General features: G+C 41.4%; 1 protein-coding gene across 2 annotated transcripts in view; it reads right to left on the bottom strand.

Annotated features, from left to right (window-relative positions):
* MCTP2 (multiple C2 domains, transmembrane 2) overlaps positions 1 to 15611 on the bottom strand; it is a 102867-nt gene extending 87256 nt beyond the window's left edge. For both annotated transcript variants that reach the window (XM_009710655.1, XM_009710656.1), the window contains exons 1-3: positions 15138 to 15611; positions 10188 to 10250; positions 8942 to 9050 (exon numbers count right to left, since the gene is read on the bottom strand). In XM_009710655.1, coding sequence (XP_009708957.1) covers positions 8942 to 9050; positions 10188 to 10250; positions 15138 to 15611 — 646 coding nt within the window. The remainder of the gene's footprint in view (positions 1 to 8941; positions 9051 to 10187; positions 10251 to 15137) is intronic.
* Positions 15612 to 18349: the final 2738 nt, after the last annotated feature.

The raw sequence follows: 18349 nt of genomic DNA, 5'->3' as shown, positions 1-18349 counted from the left end.
TTTATATAAAAATATATAGAAAACAGTAAAGGAGAAGGAAAAAGCTGTAATAAAAAGAGGCCTTTAATTAAATAAGATTGCCACTCTGGGATCAGGCCTTCATGCTTGTCAGCTTACTCTCAAAATAAACATCTCAACCCAGGGCCTCAGTGGTGTCACTTACTCCGGCAAGGCACACTGGGTAATCCCTCGCTATCTTGACAGCTACATAATGTTCAAACTGTTTCACGGGTGAACGGCAGCACTTGCGCGAAAGAAAAATATTAATGCTGGGAATTAATAGAAAAAGGGATGATGGTTTACAAAAGCCAAACAAGGAAAAGGTGTCAAGTTAGTACCGGTGCTAATTGTTCGGGAAAATAATTGTGGAGGGGTGGGGGTTTCAGCGGCGCTCGCCTGTCTGGCTGTCAGAGGGGTAACATCTCTACTAGGCAGGCAGGGGAAAGGGGTCGGTGGTGCGGGAGCACAGCTCCCGGATCATACAAATGACGGGCTGACACCTCCATGCCAGCAAACAGATGGACCTTCACCTCCACGGCTGGAGCTGGCACGCACCAGGGTGCAGTGGCGTTTGCTGGGGTGGACCTGGATGGCCAGGAGAGAAATAATGGGGGTGGATATGGCACCACAGCCCCTTTTGGGGGCTTCCCTCAAGTTGCTCCTGCAATGTTGACACAGCTCCTGTACCTCCCTGGGTCATTTTGTCCTTTTCTGCTTTTCTTTAAGACACCCCAGACTGCATGCAGGTGATCAAGATAGGTTAAAAAGGAGACACAGAATGAGAAATAAGCCAGGTGGACAAGCTTTGTCTGATGAGATGAACAGCACCAACTGCAAATTATTAACTGCATTTGAATTCACGGCTTAAAGTCTTCTAGATTCAAGATCAGAAAGATGGCTGGATCTAGTAAAAGCTATTTATTGGAGACAATTCACAATCTAGCCAGAAAAGCATCATTTTTCAAAAAAGTGCCTAGTGATTTTAGAGATGAACCGGTCTTAAAAAGGATTATTTTTTTTTTATAATTTTCCTTTAAATATGACAAACTTATAATTTTCTGAAGAAGCCAGACCATTAAAAAAAAAAAACCTTAGCAGCCACCTCCTAGTGAAGGCAACTGAGTTAACAACTTTTAAGCACACGCACCCAGGCTCTTCTGTGATGCAAGGTCTGAACCTGTTCATCTCGGTCACATCAGCTGTAGCAATGTCAACAGGATAAGGCAAGAAGACTGATTATTCTTGAAGTCAAGTGAGAATTTGGCCCAAACAAAATATATAAAACAAGGTTATCTACTTCTCAGCCTAAAGAAAAAAGAAAAGATGACTTCTGAAAAAAAAATGGTTTCATCAACTGGGCCTGTTTTTCCATAAGAGAAAGAACATGCATCTCGACAGCGATGCTTCCTTGAACTTGTTTGCGTAATATCTATTTTGCTTCCATTTTCTTCCACTAACACTAAAAAGCAATGCATGAAGGCAGACAAACATCAGCTAAAATCTGAGCCAGCTCCAGTGAGCAAAAGTTGCTGGGACACAGCAGTAGGAGAGGGTTTAGTAGCCCAAGAAACTGTTAATGATGTTTTTAAATGGATACTGCTGCCCTCTAGCAGCTACCGAGAGATGTATCACATCAACTGTGTTAAATACCACTACACACTTCATTCCTAATTAGGAAAAAAAAACCCCACACACAAACGAAAACAAAACAAACAAAAAAAACCCACAGAAGACCTGATAGAATTTCAAGCCACACACTATTTTATTGGAGTAAACTTACTGGAAATGTAGCATATGAAACAAGTCTTATTACATAAATAAATAAAAATTACCACAAAGTTGCCTTAAAATCCTGGGGGGGAAAAAAAAGATCAAAGAGCAATGTGAAATATAACCTAGACTATCTTAAGTTTTTGTTAAAACTAACTTTTAATCTGAAGAAGGAAATGAAGGATTTATTTTATATGCACGTAAAGAATATATTTCTTAAAATCTTCCTAGAAATATTACTGGAGTTATTTACAACAAGGAGTAAAAGACATTTTAAAATGGAACCCACACTTTTCCTTTTAAGTGGAAAACTACATTCTTGTAGTGAAATAGCCAAGATCAAGGCTTAAAGGGGAAATCTGCAAAAAAGTATTCTGCTGGCAGGAAATTCATGTAATTTTGGAAAGTTTTGTGCCCAGTTTGTTTTACGTGGCCAGATGGAAGTGAAACATCGCCTGGAAACAAGCATCATCAATAGGTTCCAAGGAAAAATAAACCAACAAAGCAGCAAACCTACACACACAAACCAAAAAAAAACCACCCCACCATAACAAGAACCGATAAACCAAAAAGACCAGAGAAGTGTGGAAAACTTATGCAAACCCACAGCTGATGGGGGGCAAAAAGAAAAAAAAACAACAGAGGGGGGAAAAAAAAAAAGCCTGAACTGAACATTAATAGAATGAAAGAAGCAGATACAGGACATTCTATGCAAGGTATCTCAGAAACAACGTTTAAAAAAACAACTAAAGGAACTAAGAAAAACCGCAAGAACCTACCAAAATGCCATGTGACGTATGTTATGGACACAACAACACAAAGAACAGACTTGCCCATGGCAAAAATTAGTCCAATTAAACATTGTATTCCCAGTCAGGGCTCAGGTACAAACGCACAGGAGGGCACAAGGACAGGGCAGAAGGCACATTTGTATTACCAGGCAGCACTGAGGACCTTCTGTGTAAATAGTTGCATCTTCTTGTATTCTCAGTCTTTGGCCTAATAAAATCTCCTTATAGGGGGTCCCAGAAAGACACACTGTGAGCTGCTAACACAGGCAGGTGCCCCCCCAAGAGCCAGCTCTGAAAACTGATAGAGCTTGAACAGTTTAAGAAACTTCTTGTCTTAATTAGTTACCTACAAAAGAAGAGTTGCAAGGTACTCTCTAGGCCCTACGTATTCTCTTCTGCTGCTGCCATCCCTGTATTTTTTAATTTAACATTAATTTACCAAAGGTGGCTACACATATAATGGATTAATTGCTTTTGTTTGAACTCAATCTATTTTCCTGAGGTTCCTATCTTTGTGCCTTCATTTCCAACAGCCAGTCCAGGAAGGATGCTCACAGGGATCACTGTGTATAAGGGCAAAGTTTCAGCCACATACGTTGCACTTCCAGAAACTGGACTTGGCACAGACAAACGCTTGCAGCACAAGCCCTTATACACAGAGCTACACGGGATCCAGAAAACATCAAATTCAGTACCATTCAAATTCTTAGCAGTTGTAAATGAGTCATGATTATGCCTTTCAAAAAGGCAACTTTTCACACTTCTAATACATCTCAATAATTAATAGATCTGAAGGACTAATGATCTAATTGCAGATACCCTGAAAACAGAGAAAGTCTACATTAATCAGCATGTTTGCAGGGAGTGTGATTCAGCCTAATTGCTCTGAGCATTTGCTTTTGAAACAACGGACCTGCTCTAAGCTGACAAACACCCAGCACAGCACAAACGCATCCCTTCCTCCAGCACTCCGGTATCAGCATGGACCCAGGCAGTGGATGGCCTAGAGCTATGACTGGTAGGCTACTGCGGGTTGATTATCGCTTAAAGTTAAAAGTATGCGTTATTCCCCTTTCTTTCATTTTATTTGTCCTTGGGAGACTGAGCTTTGGCATAGCTCGCACTGATGTTAGGGAGATGCCCATGCAGTAGAGCAGCATGGCCTCTCTGCCAACTCCAGGAGCCCACCGGGATCCCCTGGCAGTGGGCAGTGTTAGATGTGAGAGCAGATGATGATGCACTCAGCAAGATGCTGGCATGTTCTGTACTACTGCAACACACCCTGCTCCCTTCGCACGTCCAGCTGCCTGTATCACAAGAAGGAAGAAATGAGAGCAAAACCAAAGTGCAGCATTGGGAAACAACTAGGGAAACCCGAAAGAAATAGAAATGGGGCATAAAGATCCTGCAAAAGTCTAGAAAACACAAAAAGCATGTGGAAAAGAGACACACACTGGAGTAACGCAGCTGAGGTGGAGAAGAAAAGAAAGACAGCAACCACAATCACTCACCAGTTGACATCATATCCAAGAAGTATATTTCTTATAAGCACACCATTTAACAGATAAAAAAATACATTCAGACTTTGAAAGTACAGGATTTGGAAACAGGAGGGGCTTCTCAACCTTACAGGTACTCAAAACCCAGTTTCTGTTTGTTTTTTTTTTGTTTGGTGGTTTTTTTGCCTTATAGCAGTAGAGCTGGGATTGTCAACTAAAGGAAGGTAACACGCCCTTACAGCTGTGGCATCACATTGCTGCTTGGTGTCACAGCGTCACCGTTGTGCAAAGGTGCCTCGTACAGGCAGCAACGTGCACAGTCAGAGCATCTTGGGCCATAAGGGAGCAGGACATTTCAGATTTCATTAGACTGACTCAAATGAACATGAGGCATCACCCTGCCCCGTGAAAGTGAACCAGCAAGTAGAAACAGACTCCAGCCTCTCCCAGTTCAAAGCATGTGGAGCTGGAATTTGCGAGCTTCATAAAAAAAGGCTCAACGAGGCCATAAAACCACTAAGGGTGCAACAAAATGACAACACTTAGAGCACTGGTGATTAAGAATGCCTAATTTTTTATTTTAAAGTCAAATAAGATATAGAGTAATAACCTCTCTTTTCTGCAGAACTACCAGTGTTCCACAGATATTTAATTAATAAAATAAATTTCTGCTTTCTTACTACTTATAGTATTAAAACTAAATAGATCACAAACGCCTCGCCATCACAAAGATACATCATGTCATCTAGTAAGAGTAATACTATAAAAAGTACACAAAAATCAAACTTTTGCTATTGTGTATATGCACACACAGATCCATAATCTTCAGTGTTTGGTTCATCAGTTGCAAGAACTATAAATATGGGACCTGTGCACCGTCTAACATTAGGCACCGAAAGTACATGCAGGTGACATGAATGCCACTTGCCAAGTGCACCTTACCATCCGCTTAAGCAGTTTCTAATTTATGACTTAGACTCTATCTCAAGAAGCAGTGAGAAGAAAGTAAATCAGACTCCAAGCAAGTTGATGACCAATAGGTAACGTGCCTCTTGTCCTGCATCCCTAAGAAGGGACACTGCAATTTTTGACCCAAAGATGGATTTTTCGGAGCCTTTCCCCTTTCCACCAGAACCAAGACCCTGCTTTAACAGCACTCTGCTTCCTCGGCTAGGGTATACATATTGGGTGTTGCTGTATGGAGGCTGTTTCTTTCTCTTGCACTTCAAAAAAAAATATGAGAGGAGAAGAAAACACTGCAACTCCGATTGTTTTTCCTGCATTGCTTATGCATTTTACAGGAAGCAACAGGGAGCACATGCAGCTGAGCCAGACTCCTGGGCTGCTGCACCACATCTTCTCTATAGAGAGTGGGTACAAGGAGAGGACCTACAGAAAGTCAGGGACTGGAGAAACACAACAACAGACAGAAAAAAAAAAATGCAAGAGGCAAAAGGTGAGAAGAAAAATAGGAAAGAACAGATGTTAACAGGGGTAATATTTTAAAAGGAAAAAAAAGAGTAATAAAAATCTGGTAAAGTGAAGGAATTTAAATCACACCAAAGGGAACATATCCTGGAAAGGGCAGTACATAGCGAGTCAAAAAGTCTGGAAAAGTACCTGGAAAGGTGGGAAAAAGTAAAGTCACATGTTGGTCTTGTAGCCTGCAGTTATCAGCAAAACTACTGCTCACCTTTATGCAGCCAAGTGTAATTAATTCCTACTTAATAACTGTTAAGTATATAATGAATAAATCCAGGGAGAGTCCCCAGTAGAACCAGCAACAGCTGTTTCCAATGGCAGAAATATTTCTCCTTTGTCACACAACTCAGATTTATTTTTATATACTTAGATACCCGCACAGACATCTTCTACTTTTATTGGGACAAAACAACAGAAACAAAGACTGAACGCTAGTACAAAAGACTTTACGCTGTCCTCTCCAATTTTAAGTCCATCTCGTTCATCACTTTTTGGAATAAAAGCTGCTACAGAGCTGAAACGCACAACACAACTAAAGCTGCTGCGTCCTCGCCCAGCTCTGAAGTCGTGGCATTTACGGCAGGAGGTGAAGGCAGGAGGGGAGCGGGGGTACCCGTGGGACCGCAGCCGCCCCCTCCCCGGCCGCGTAACTCGGCCCGGGGCTCCGCCGGCCGCGCAGGGAACGGCCAGGAGAGGGCATCACCCCCCCACGTTCTGGGGTTGCTTCCCTTCAGCTGGAGCCAGTTCAACAGCGGTCAGTTGAAATCAAGGGCAAAAGCGCATGCATGAGGAGGGGGTGGGACACCACGCTCAAGTGCCATTTTCTTTACCTTTGAGTAGCTACGGAACCCCCCCAAAAAAAAAAAATTGTAAACTGATGGGTTTGGTGACTGCTTAGACTTTTTTCCAGAGCAACTGCTATCATAACTGAATATTAAAATCTAGGAAATTTACAAAACATGTTAAACTTCATTTAGGCTAAAGATGCTGGCATGCACTCTTCACTCAGTCTGTGGTTTTTACATGGACATTTTATTATTTAATGAATAGTGTACTCCGCATAGTATTTGGAGTTCGTTTCCATCAATGACCAGGCAAGCAGTTACTGCCAGGTATGACTACTTTATTTGAATAAAAGGAGCACATTGCTACTCCCACCTACAGACTCCAACACTCTGCCACCATTCCTACCTAACCAGAGCATTTTTGCAGTTGCTCACACAAGGCTGACCAGAGGAGGTTTCAAACTTCAACAACCACATAAGACACAGGACCAGCAACTCGGCATTACCCACTGGAGAGCTCCAGCACCTCATTGCACACAGAAAACCATGGGGAAGAGGGACTGAAACCCTCTCCCAGCTGTGTCTGGCAGCTTTGCTTGGTTTGCCGCTCCCAAAACGTGAATGAGGATGTCTGGGCCTTCAGCCCAAGCCACAGTCTAACTCACAGAGTACACTGGCTGCAGACAACATGCTCCTATATTCGGATGATTCAGAGCAGGCTGGTATATCCCAGCACAGCAGCTGTATTCGGTGTCATGGTGGGGGGAAAAGAGGGAAGTCGTGTTCTCCTTGCCCACAAGTTTTCTCTGAGGTTTTCTCTCATTGGAGAGATGAGCAAAGCTGACAACTTCCCGCTTTTAAAAGCACATTGCAAAAAGCACAGCGGTTGCAGGTCAGGCCTCAGTGTCACGCAAAGATCCTAAGTAACCAGTATGACGGTAAAGACCTATAAAGATGTGCATCACGCCATCAGCAGCATGCTTTTTTTTTTAAGCAGCCACTACTGCAACATGATGGTGACTGAGGAATAACCGTTAAGTCACTATTTTTCCCTCTACCAGTGTCTCAAAAAAAAAAAGCAGGAATTTTATTGAATGATGCATCACCTTGCATACTTCATTTACTACATGAGTGGTTATTTGCCACAAAGCAACAGAGACCTGTCAAAATGCTTTTTTTCCCCTTGCTTATGTTGTTTCACTGGGTTGTCCAATGCTTCACTAAGACAAGCGTTTGCATTCTTACACAACAAAACACAGCCTAGAGGAAACTATGCGTTTTCTTCTTTAGAAATACTACTCTGCTGGAATTCCTCATTTATAGCGTCTTTTCCATAGAAGCAGCTGGATATGTCCAGGCTTGTGCAGTTTGCTAGTAAATCTGATGAACTGTGACACTGTTAGGAAATACATGCTTCTGTTTAAAGAGTAAAGATCTTAATCTAAGTATTCATTCACTCCTTCCAAAAGCTGGGAGGAAAAATGAGCTTACACTTGGCCGAGAGTTACTGTTTGGTGAAGACATGAAAAACCAGCATGGAAAAAGTTAACTGAGATAATAGATAAGGGAAATCACAACAACAAGCATGCCTTGCGAGATTTCTAAATCCATACAGGTCCCTTCCAGATGCAAACCTACATAGGCCTTCAAGCTTTGCAAGCCTATTTTCTTCAACTGTATGAATAAACCCTATTGCTTCATCTCAAAAGAGAGAAATTGCTCACGCACTTTGCAATGCAAAAGTACTAGAACTGTTCCCTCATGCAGAAAAAAATACAAAATAAAGAACAAATCTAAAATGCAGAAAAATTGGACATATGGAAGAGTTCTCTGACAGGTTCAGATCAAAGGTCCTAAAGCATCTGCGGCTGCAGAGCCCTACAAGCCTCCGCAGAGCCTCTTGCAGGGCAGTTCCTCCCTCCGCAGCAAGCTGAGAAACTACCAACTGGCTGCTTATAGGCACTTTTACTCCCTGTTGCAACAGCCTGAAAAAGAGCCAGGCTAACAGCAGGCACCTTCACACAGTTTTTCCAGGAATTTCCCAAATATTTTCTAATTTATTTGATACATCATTTGAGGGTTTGGGGTTTTGAGGGTTTAGTTTGGTTTTTTTTTGTTAGTTTGTTTTTGAGTTTTTTTTGGCATGTTGTCATCCTTAAGTTGCATCCCAGATTACAGAGGGAATTGTTGGCTTACAGCCCTGCTTCTATGGTTTCCCTTTTATTAAAATCTTTTCAGATAACCCCAAAAGCACTCCTAGAGCAGCTCCAACGTTTAATAAATTTCAAAATATTCTTTGGCTTTTTTTTTTAACCTCAAATAGAATTTCTCAAGGTTAATGACACTGCAGTTCCTGAATAGGTACAGATGCCAAATCCAAGAAGGTGCTTTGCAGCTGCGCAGTCGGACAGGAGGAGCAGCATGCAGAGGGCAGCTCCCTCCCTCCCCTGTGTACCTAAGGCGGCTAAACTCTGTACTCTGACTCAGGCAAGGGACACAAGCTAATGACTTGTTGCATCAGAGAAGAAAAAAAAGCCAACTACTGCCAAACTGAAGCCAGTGAAAGGAGAGTCATGTGAATTTTAAAGGAAATCAGCTGAAAGGTGGAGCTCACCACAGCGATCTCTGATAACCAGGTTCCGGCCTTCCTTCAGGTGGATGGTCAGCAGGTAGGCAAAGGGGTTGGGCAGGTCACTTAAGCAATCATTTGCTTCCTCTAGAGCCTAAGGAGAACAAAGAAATCAGTCTGAATCGGTGTGAATCACACACCCCCTGAAGCAGACGTTCTCTCGGTTTTGCAGAGACAAGGTCCTCATCTTTCCTTAGGGCAGTCTTTTACAGGAAAAAACACAACAACAACAAGAAAATATTTCTTTCCTAGGCTTTGTTCATTATGCAAATAACTGATTATCAGCACCAGGTATGTTCAATAAAGCAAGGGGTAACACAAGAAGGGTTATATCTGAAAATGAGTGGTAATAGTAACAAATGCATGCACAGGTTTTCCAAATCCTACCAACTCACTGCAATTTTTTTTCTAGCTGTTTCTTGTGCATTCATAGAATATCTCAAGTTGGAAGGGACCCATAAGGATCATCAAGTCCATCTGTACTCATCTGAAGTACACGTTTCACATAGCTACTGAGAGGACAGCATTTCTTTATACAGTTCTAAAAGAGAGAAACACAGCAGTGGGCAAAGCTAGTTGTGAGGTTTTGCAGCAGCAAACTCGAGAGGATTCTTGTTCATCAGAGATGCTGCTGGGATTACACATGTTGGCATCATCATGATCGAGCCAGCACATTCAGCAAAAACAGCCTCTGGACAGCACTTGAGATGTTATCAGAGGGCAAAGGTAGAGAAGTTCATCCAGAATAGGCAAATAACATGCTTTACATGAGTAGAGCACGTGTCAAAGCTGACAACGCCTCTTCACACTGCCTTAAAACTGTTTTTGTTGTCCGACAAACCCTACAGCCATGTTAAGGTATTTGCTGTCTTTATTTTAATCCAGTTTGTTCCTGGGCTGCTAGTTGAGTATTTATGCTGATGCTTTCATCAGTTACCAGTACAACATAGAAATTATAGAATACTTCAAAAAAAATCCAGAACATTTGGGTCTATTTAAAACATTTGCACTACTAAACCACTTTGTACTACTAAAAAAAAACCCAACAACAAAAACACAAAACCACTACTAAACAAAAAACCCAACAAACAAAAGAAACCACACTGGAGAAATCTACATATGGCTTCTTCACCTGCTGGGCTTTTAAATTTGTAAGAAGCAAAGAACCTAAACCTAAAATAAATTGTTCTTCTGATCAAGTTTCAAAATGCTTTAAAATGAAAGGACTTACCATCTGATCATCAAAAATTTGAGATGACATGGAAGAGTCTAGATCCATTTCTCCACATGGGTACTATAAAAAAAGATACAATTAATTAGATGAGTAATATAAGGGATCAAGAAAACATTCCTAGTCTCAGTCAAAAAAGTACTCATACATACTTGTAACCAGCAAAATTCTTTTACTTCTGCTTACAGAACCTTCCCCTCCATAATTTAGATATACATTTCTTTTTTCTGTTTTATAGTAACTGCACTTAGTCTCTTGAGCTTAATCCAAAAATAAACCATTGGCTAGCTATTGGAATAAATTATTCTCCTCCCCAGTAGAGACCTGTGCTTTCAAGGCTAAAGGTCCTTACCACAAACTCTCCTGGACGCCTGAAGGTTATTGCATCTGGTGACTTATCAGTCAGCGTTGCAATGCTGACCCCTATTCCTGAGCAGAATTTATTTGTTGAATCTCCAAGTGTCCTCATTAAGATGAAATAAAAAATGCCAGAAGTGGTGGCAGCAGCAGCAATATCCTGGGGTTGGAGAGCCGGCTGCTCTCTCACTTGACTACAATTTCTCCTTCATCATCCAAAAGACAAGGTCCAGGAAAAGTTTTGCTTTGCTTGGTTTTTATTAAAAAAAAAAGTTCAAGGGAAAAGTTAGAAAGAAATCAAAGAGAAAGAGAAAAAAAATGTATTGGACACGTACTTCCTCCCACTTTTTGCAGTAACTGAAAGATCCAAAGGATTTTTATCTAGTGCCCAGCATAGGAGAGGAAGACAAACATTTCTTCCTAAATACTGACTCATCCAAAAACTTGAGGCTACTGTGGCACGGCATCTGGACTGTCTGGATGCACAGAAGGGATTCATCGGTCAGGACACCTCTGATGCTATTTTGACTGCTAGAACAGTCTATGAGCATTGTTTTAGCTAAAGAGGACATACATGCCTGGGCAACTCTTTTGGTCTAATGCGGGGCAATTACAGCCTGTTCAAATACAAAGATTTATGCTAAAAATAACCTCAGTCTACAGAAAAGCACACAAGGTGGAATTTGATCCTCATGTGAAAATGCTATTACATGCAGCATGGTAACATCCAAATCTCTCAGATGAGAGCTGCATTGTGTGGAGCACTATACAAACAAAAAAAGGAACCAGCTCCTACAGATCATAAATCTTAGAGATATTGATAAGTTGAAATAAATATAAATATGCTTTTGTGTAATTCTTCTCCTCCTCCTCCCCCCAAATACACATATTACATATCAGGAAGTACAGTAATCCAGCATTGCAAGTAAAATTTCACTTGCATGACAGACAAAATTTGACATTACAGTTCCCACAGTAATCATAACCTGGCCATCTTGCAAAAACACATTAAAAGTAGAAAAATTATCATCGTAAAGAGCAACAGAAGAATTTTCTTGCACAACAGAGCTGAGTTACAGCTGCTACGGGAACCCTAACTTTGAATTTCCTGACTAGCATGCATAAAATCTCACTTGTGTAGATTAAACCTAGTATTTCTTGAAGTCTCTGGCTTCACAGGAATCTCCTTCGGGCACCATCATCAGCACTGATAATGGTTTCTCTTTACAGCTTGTTTTACATGGCATAAACACAGAATCAAAGAACTGTATTGAAATTATACCCTCTGTTCTAGCTCAATATCATTTATAACAAAAAAATTACTCTCAAAGTTATGATTTTTATCTATATTCTGCTTTTTGTTTACTTGCACTACATCAACAGATTTTGAACAAAGATTGTAATTTTAAATAAAAAGCTTGTTTTTTCATTTTAGCTCCACGTAATGTAAATTGCTATTATTCTAGGTAGCTAATTGCAATAAGATCACTGAATATAGACAAAGTCTTGCTGAAAATATGGTCCTGAAATCTTGATTTTTATCTAACTACAGTGACGTTTCTGAACTTTAAAGTATAAACAAATGTGGCCACATCCACCAAGCAGGTCATAGTTCCTAATGTATCTGTGTAAAATCAAATCAAACAATAGTATATATTTGAATGTACATATAAAAATCATATACATATATATAAAAAATAAAAGTGATCCTCCCGACAAGATTTACAACCTCTATCTCTTGTTTTCTGCAGAAGAATGATTCAAAATACAAGGGCACTGAGTGCATCAGCAACAGGACGAGGCTTCGGGTTGCCAATGACTCACTGGAAGGTGTTAGCAAGAAGTGGTGCTGGAGCACTTCAGCAGTGACGCGTGACCACAGACAAAACCCAACTGCAAAAAATGGCATTAACGGTGCCCTTTGCAACCTGAATCAATCAGGGAGGGGTTCAATGCAACTTCAGTTGCTTCTTCATCCTTCAAATTTGCCTAATGGGGCTGCAATCGAGAACAGTTAAAGTAAATCTCTCAGGAAATGGAAATACGGGACCCTGTGGCAAGAGTTTTTACTGAAGATGGCACACTCCGAGCACTGACAGCTCTGTACTGGGAGTTTAGATGAGTGTAAAAACCACAAGCCCACACTCAGCTCATGCATGAGGCTCGGAAAGTATCTGATGATACTGGGTGACCAAAGATAACAAGGAAACAAGTAGGTGGCATGTGACAAGCAATTCGGGGGGGTGGGGGGGGTGGTGGAAATCTCAGCCTACATTTTTGCTTTTTTCAGTCTGTTTTGTTCCAGGGATGTGCCTTCCTTCAGATTTACCTCACCGATCACTGAATGATGCTCCCAAAAGAACGATGTGAGTTATTGTTATGCTCCTCACAGCATGCCACCCAGTATTAGGAGACCAACAACTTCTGCAATAAACTGTCGCCATCCCAGCACACAGAGTGCAAATTTTGTACCTGTTCAGTGAAGTACGTGAAAAGCTGAATAGAGGTTTTTCACTAATTCAATTTTAAAATAATTAAATTTATTCAATATTCCTTATCTATTCCTACTTTGCTTCACTCTCTGCTATGTATTGTTTAGACAAATCTCTTTCTGCATTTAAAACTTGTAATTGGAGGCAGATTATAGAAAGGAAGGTAGGATATTCACATAGCAAGATGATTTGGTATACAAGTAAATACTAAATGACTTACACACACAAGCACTTGGACAAATATACAATTTGGGAAAGTTTTAAATGCTGCAGAGAATAAGCTAGATTCCAAACTGTGAATCTGGTGGAAACCTGAAGTTAAGCTATTCCATCACTATACAGCTACCTCCTCCTAAAGCACTTTGTTTGCCCAAAGTCAAAGCAGGATTTAGGATTAACTTTGGTGCTGCTGTGGTAAATTTCAGGTTAGAGTTTCTGGTCTATAACAGCAGAAAAGAACTGCTGCTATCATTAATGTGGAAAAACTCCTAAAATAATGACGTGTTCATAATGTTCAATCTACCACATACCGAGTGAGTTGCTACAACTTTTGAGTAAAGCTTAAGCACAGAAACAAAACTTTAGCTATTTTTCTTATGCAGACCTCTGAATAAGGCTACACTCCAGTGAATTGAAGTCAATGTGTTAACAATTCAGCAACACTAAACTGGAAGTGATAGCAACTACCAGTCTGACACTGCATCACAACAGACTAGGAGCTAACACTGATTTGATAGCAACACACAGAATTTCAAGGTGCAGAACAAGCAGTTTTGTATCAGAAAGGACCATTTTCCCCACAGCAGCACTAAACATCACTTTGAACATGCAGTTAAAAAAACATTAATCAACCTGTGAAATCACCACTCCCAAATGAAGACTTTAAACCAAAACATCTATTTCCCATTTTCACATCTTGGATGACTACACAAAGCCACTACCATAACTGTTAACATCTAAGGTTATGGGTGAAAAGACCTCAAAACAAAGTTCAAAGTCTAACCTTCCCAGTGAAAACTCAACAGGAGGAGATACACTTCCATAAAACATAAATAAACCAAATTTTGCCTAAAACGTTTCATGCAGCCACAATCTTCACCTGCTGGCTATATCATAAAGCCATCATGCAGCTCCCCAGGATTTCCCACTTTGCTCAGGCCAGGCAGAAATTACTGTTTCGTGTCAGATTTGAAGCACATCGGACTTGGATCTTCCTGTTCATGGGACATTATGTCCAGCCACAGAAATACCAACTGCAGAGGCAGGAGGGAAGGGAAGAGAAGAAGGGGGACTAGATGGGGAATGCAGAGAAAACGTTTTGCTTTTGCACCACCTCTGATTAATCACAACGCAAACGGCCAGGCAGAAATTACTGTTTCGTGTCAGATTTGAAGCACATCGGACTTGGATCTTCCTGTTCATGGGACATTATGTCCAGCCACAGAAATACCAACTGCAGAGGCAGGAGGGAAGGGAAGAGAAGAAGGGGGACTAGATGGGGAATGCAGAGAAAACGTTTTGGTTTTGCACCACCTCTGATTAATCACAACGGAAACTCAAAGGACAGCCTTGAGCATGATGCTGCATGTTACTGTTCTTCATCATGTGCTTGTTTTGGTTAACTCCAGGTACAGGCAGATCTCACCTCGCTCACCCGTCATCTTTCACCTCTTGCCTTCAGCTAGGTCTTGAGTGGGCAGATGGTAAGTTGATTTTGCTATATAGCAATCCTGGTAAAACTATATTGACTAAAAAGAGTACTACAGCAAAAGGATCAGCAGCACATTTCAGAACTCAGAGGGCTGCAACAACTTTTGACTTAAGCAAGCAATCTCGACAAATCTGAAAAATCTGAAGTATCATAACCTTGCCAGAATAAAAACGTAGAGCAGGGTTATTTTGCAGTTCCAGACTGACAGAAAGGATATCTGAATTAGTCTCCAATAATTTGTATATCGTGTATGGTTTATGCTTATTTTTATCTCCCATTCATTCCTTGAATTGGGCCTCCTGCTCCATCCCTTTATAACCCAGACAATGAAGGAGAAGCAGAACGAGCCCAAGGTGGCCACTGAGCCTGGCTGATGCCCAAGCCACCTACCTCTGCGCCCTCCTCCGTCAGCGTGGCGCTCAGGTGGGCGTTCTGCAGCAGCTCAAATAGGTCAGCGCTGGATTTCCTCTTCCCCTCGGACACAGGGCTGCCCACAACTTGCATGTCTGGGTGGGTGACCGTCACCTCCGTGCGTGGCGCCTGTTGCGATGCCCACGGCCAGTCCTCTCCCGCTGGTCTCAATGAAGTGCTTCTGCTTTTCAGGGACACCACAGATCTGGAGAAGTTCTTGGGGGAGCATCTCGAAAATACCTGAGTACTCGAATAAGTTGTTTCTTCTTGCGTAAGAGTGTCCACCTCCAGCATGTCAGGCACTGACACGCTGAGGCGTCGGTCCAAGGAGTGGACCTTCCTCTCCACCATTTTGCTAGAACTCTTCTTCGTCTTCTTCATGCTTAGATTGTGCAGGAACGGTCTCGTTTTCTGTTTCAGGGATCCCCAGACGGATGGTTTATCCAAGTCCATTGCTGCAAGGGGAAGCTCAGCAATGCCTCCAGCACAAAACAGCTTCAGCGATTCCCAGGGTGACTAAAAGGAACGTAGGAAGAAGGCAAGTCAATCACAAAAGTGAACAGCCACCGAAGGTTATGATTCACGTTGTCTCATCTTGAAACTTTCAGTCATTTTTCTAAGCAGTTAAAACAAAGCATGCTGCACTAGTAAGTGCTTCCAAATACAATCTGGTGGGTAGGTTTGATTATTTAGGAGGAAAACAGCCAGAACAAGTATTTAATCCTACACTAAAACGCAACGTCTGCCCACTACTTTATGATTGCTAAGAGGACTTGTTATGTTTCTTCTTCTGCCAAGATTTATCCAATTTGAAACTGTTTCTGTACAAAACTTACCGATGGGAGTTAAATCGTGATAATGCTAGCACACAAAAAATGCTGGCAAAGCTGGCACCGTAATTTCTGCTGATACTTTTCCAGTCCATGTAGGAGTTTTTTGGTTATTTCCTAGGCTACATGGATTCTTACACGATGTGTTAGTGGACGAGCAAAACACCAAAAATAGATCTACAAACTAAGTAGCTGAGGCTGAAGAGGACACATAGGATATAAGAAATCCCAGCTGAAACCTCAAAACAGTCCCTTACATTAACCTACTGCCAGTAAAAGTCACTGCCACAGCATTAATTTTCCTCATAAAGGCCATTGAGAGAAAACGAGGACAAAAATGGATGGATGGATCACATACAGATTTTGAAAACCTGCTGGTGGACTCTTGTCTTTGTGTTAATTCATATTGAGCATTTATACAGTAGAGAGGGACAAGAAAAGAGTCAAAACAAAATCACCTACTGTATCTGCATGGTAAGGGAGCGGTCGAATGGACACCTCTGTGCACAGGAATATCCTCACAGACAGCGTCTTTCGTGGTTAACAGCTGAGCAACCATCCTTATTCTGTGAAGCGGAGATAGTCAAATCATCATCAAAACTCATTAAGAAAAAGCTGATGAAACCTACCCATTTACTCCTTTACAGTCCCAAAGACAGACACACAGATGTTACAGTATGTAACTATGTCCTTAGAAATGTATACTCATTAACTACATGGCTGCTGCTTCCAAAACTCACAGCGTATTTACGTTCTAACAATTGCATAGTTGACCAAAAATTACTTATTCCACCATTTTCCCGATCACCAGGGAAAACATCAGAACAGACAACAGAAATACAACTATTGGATGAATCCAGACAGAGAAATCACTGTCTGCTTTCAAAGAAATCTACTCTTGCATTCATTAATTTCAATGAGGTGGTATAACCAGTTACTTAATAACTTATTTAAATAATTTTATGACTAACCCCCCACCATACTTGCAGAGTGTTCAGGCTCCTACAAAAAATGCTTTAACTTCGTTACTACATAACTAAAGCTGCAAAATCCTCCCCCCATTTATACTGGTATACAAATAATATCAGCATCATTTTATTTCATATGAATAAAGCCAAGCTTTAACAGCATTACATGCATTCACAAGGCAGTAACAAATTTTGCCCAAATAGGAAGATGTGCTAGTACAGATACATCAGCTTAACACAGCGTTTTCACCTCTGTCTCCAGAAGTCAGACCCAGTATCAAAGAGCACATAGACAAACTGAAACGACTTTTTCCCCCTCACAGCATCACTGAGAAGCAAAAACAATTTTCTGAGCCTCACAGAGGGAGATCTAAGGCACACAAAGGCACAGCAGGGACTTCTTTTCTCACTGAACTCAGGGTGAAGTGCAAGATAATTAGATTTACAGGGGAAGCAAAAATTAAATAAATGCCAACCCTAACACATTTGACTGGAGATGCAGGGATGCCCGTGTTGGAGCAGCACCTGATGCCTTGCACAAGTTCACCAGAGATGTGGCTGAATTTGCTCTTGTCAGCTGATAATTTTCACTTAGGCTCTTCCCTCTTTAATGAAAATCTCAACAAGGCAGCCACAGGCCTCCTTGGTGGTGTTACATCACAAACCAATACCAGAAATTATTAGACTAAACATATTTGCACAAAACATTATGAAATACACCGCTGGGACTCATTTAAACAACTCGTCTATTACCAGTGCTCTGTGCTTTGCTCACCTACATGCACAGAAACCTGCTGAAGTAAAGACATTGTAAACAAAGGCAGGACCCAGCTCAACATCCACTTCCCAAGGCCCTTACTCCTTCCTATTCCCTTCCTGTTATTCTCCACTCCTCTCATTTTGACGACCCACTGCTGTTGTTTTTATTTTACTTGCTTTGAGATTTTGTTTCCTAGCAGCAGACTTGTTCCTGTAGGTTTTTCCAATTACTTTCCCCAAGTTGAATGTTTTTTCCAGTTACATTCCCTCAGTCACTGAACAGAAATGTCCTTTCAGCAAGGATGGTTCAGGGACCATGCTGTATCTCTGAGACCCACTTGCATTTAACCTAGAATGAGCAGAGTCCTCCTCAAGCCAGGCAGAACTACAGTGGGAAAAAAGAAAAAATATGGGGGAAAAGTTTCTGGGCTTTGGTCAAGACAGCACAGACGGCTCCAGCTACCCATCACCTAGCAGCTTCCACTCCAGCTCCCACGCTGGAGCAACACAGTAATGATACTTGCTGTGAAGGGAGCACCAGGTTGCTTAAACCGAGGCCACAGAAGAAACAAGCCCATCCCTGGAGTGCCAAGGAGTTTGGCCATATTCCACCCCTGAACCTTTACATCTACAT

Source organism: Cariama cristata, unplaced genomic scaffold (assembly GCF_000690535.1).
Source record: "Cariama cristata isolate BGI_N322 unplaced genomic scaffold, ASM69053v1 scaffold2612, whole genome shotgun sequence".
Classification (NCBI taxonomy): domain Eukaryota; kingdom Metazoa; phylum Chordata; class Aves; order Cariamiformes; family Cariamidae; genus Cariama; species Cariama cristata.
This window is presented reverse-complemented; position numbering and strand designations above follow the sequence as displayed.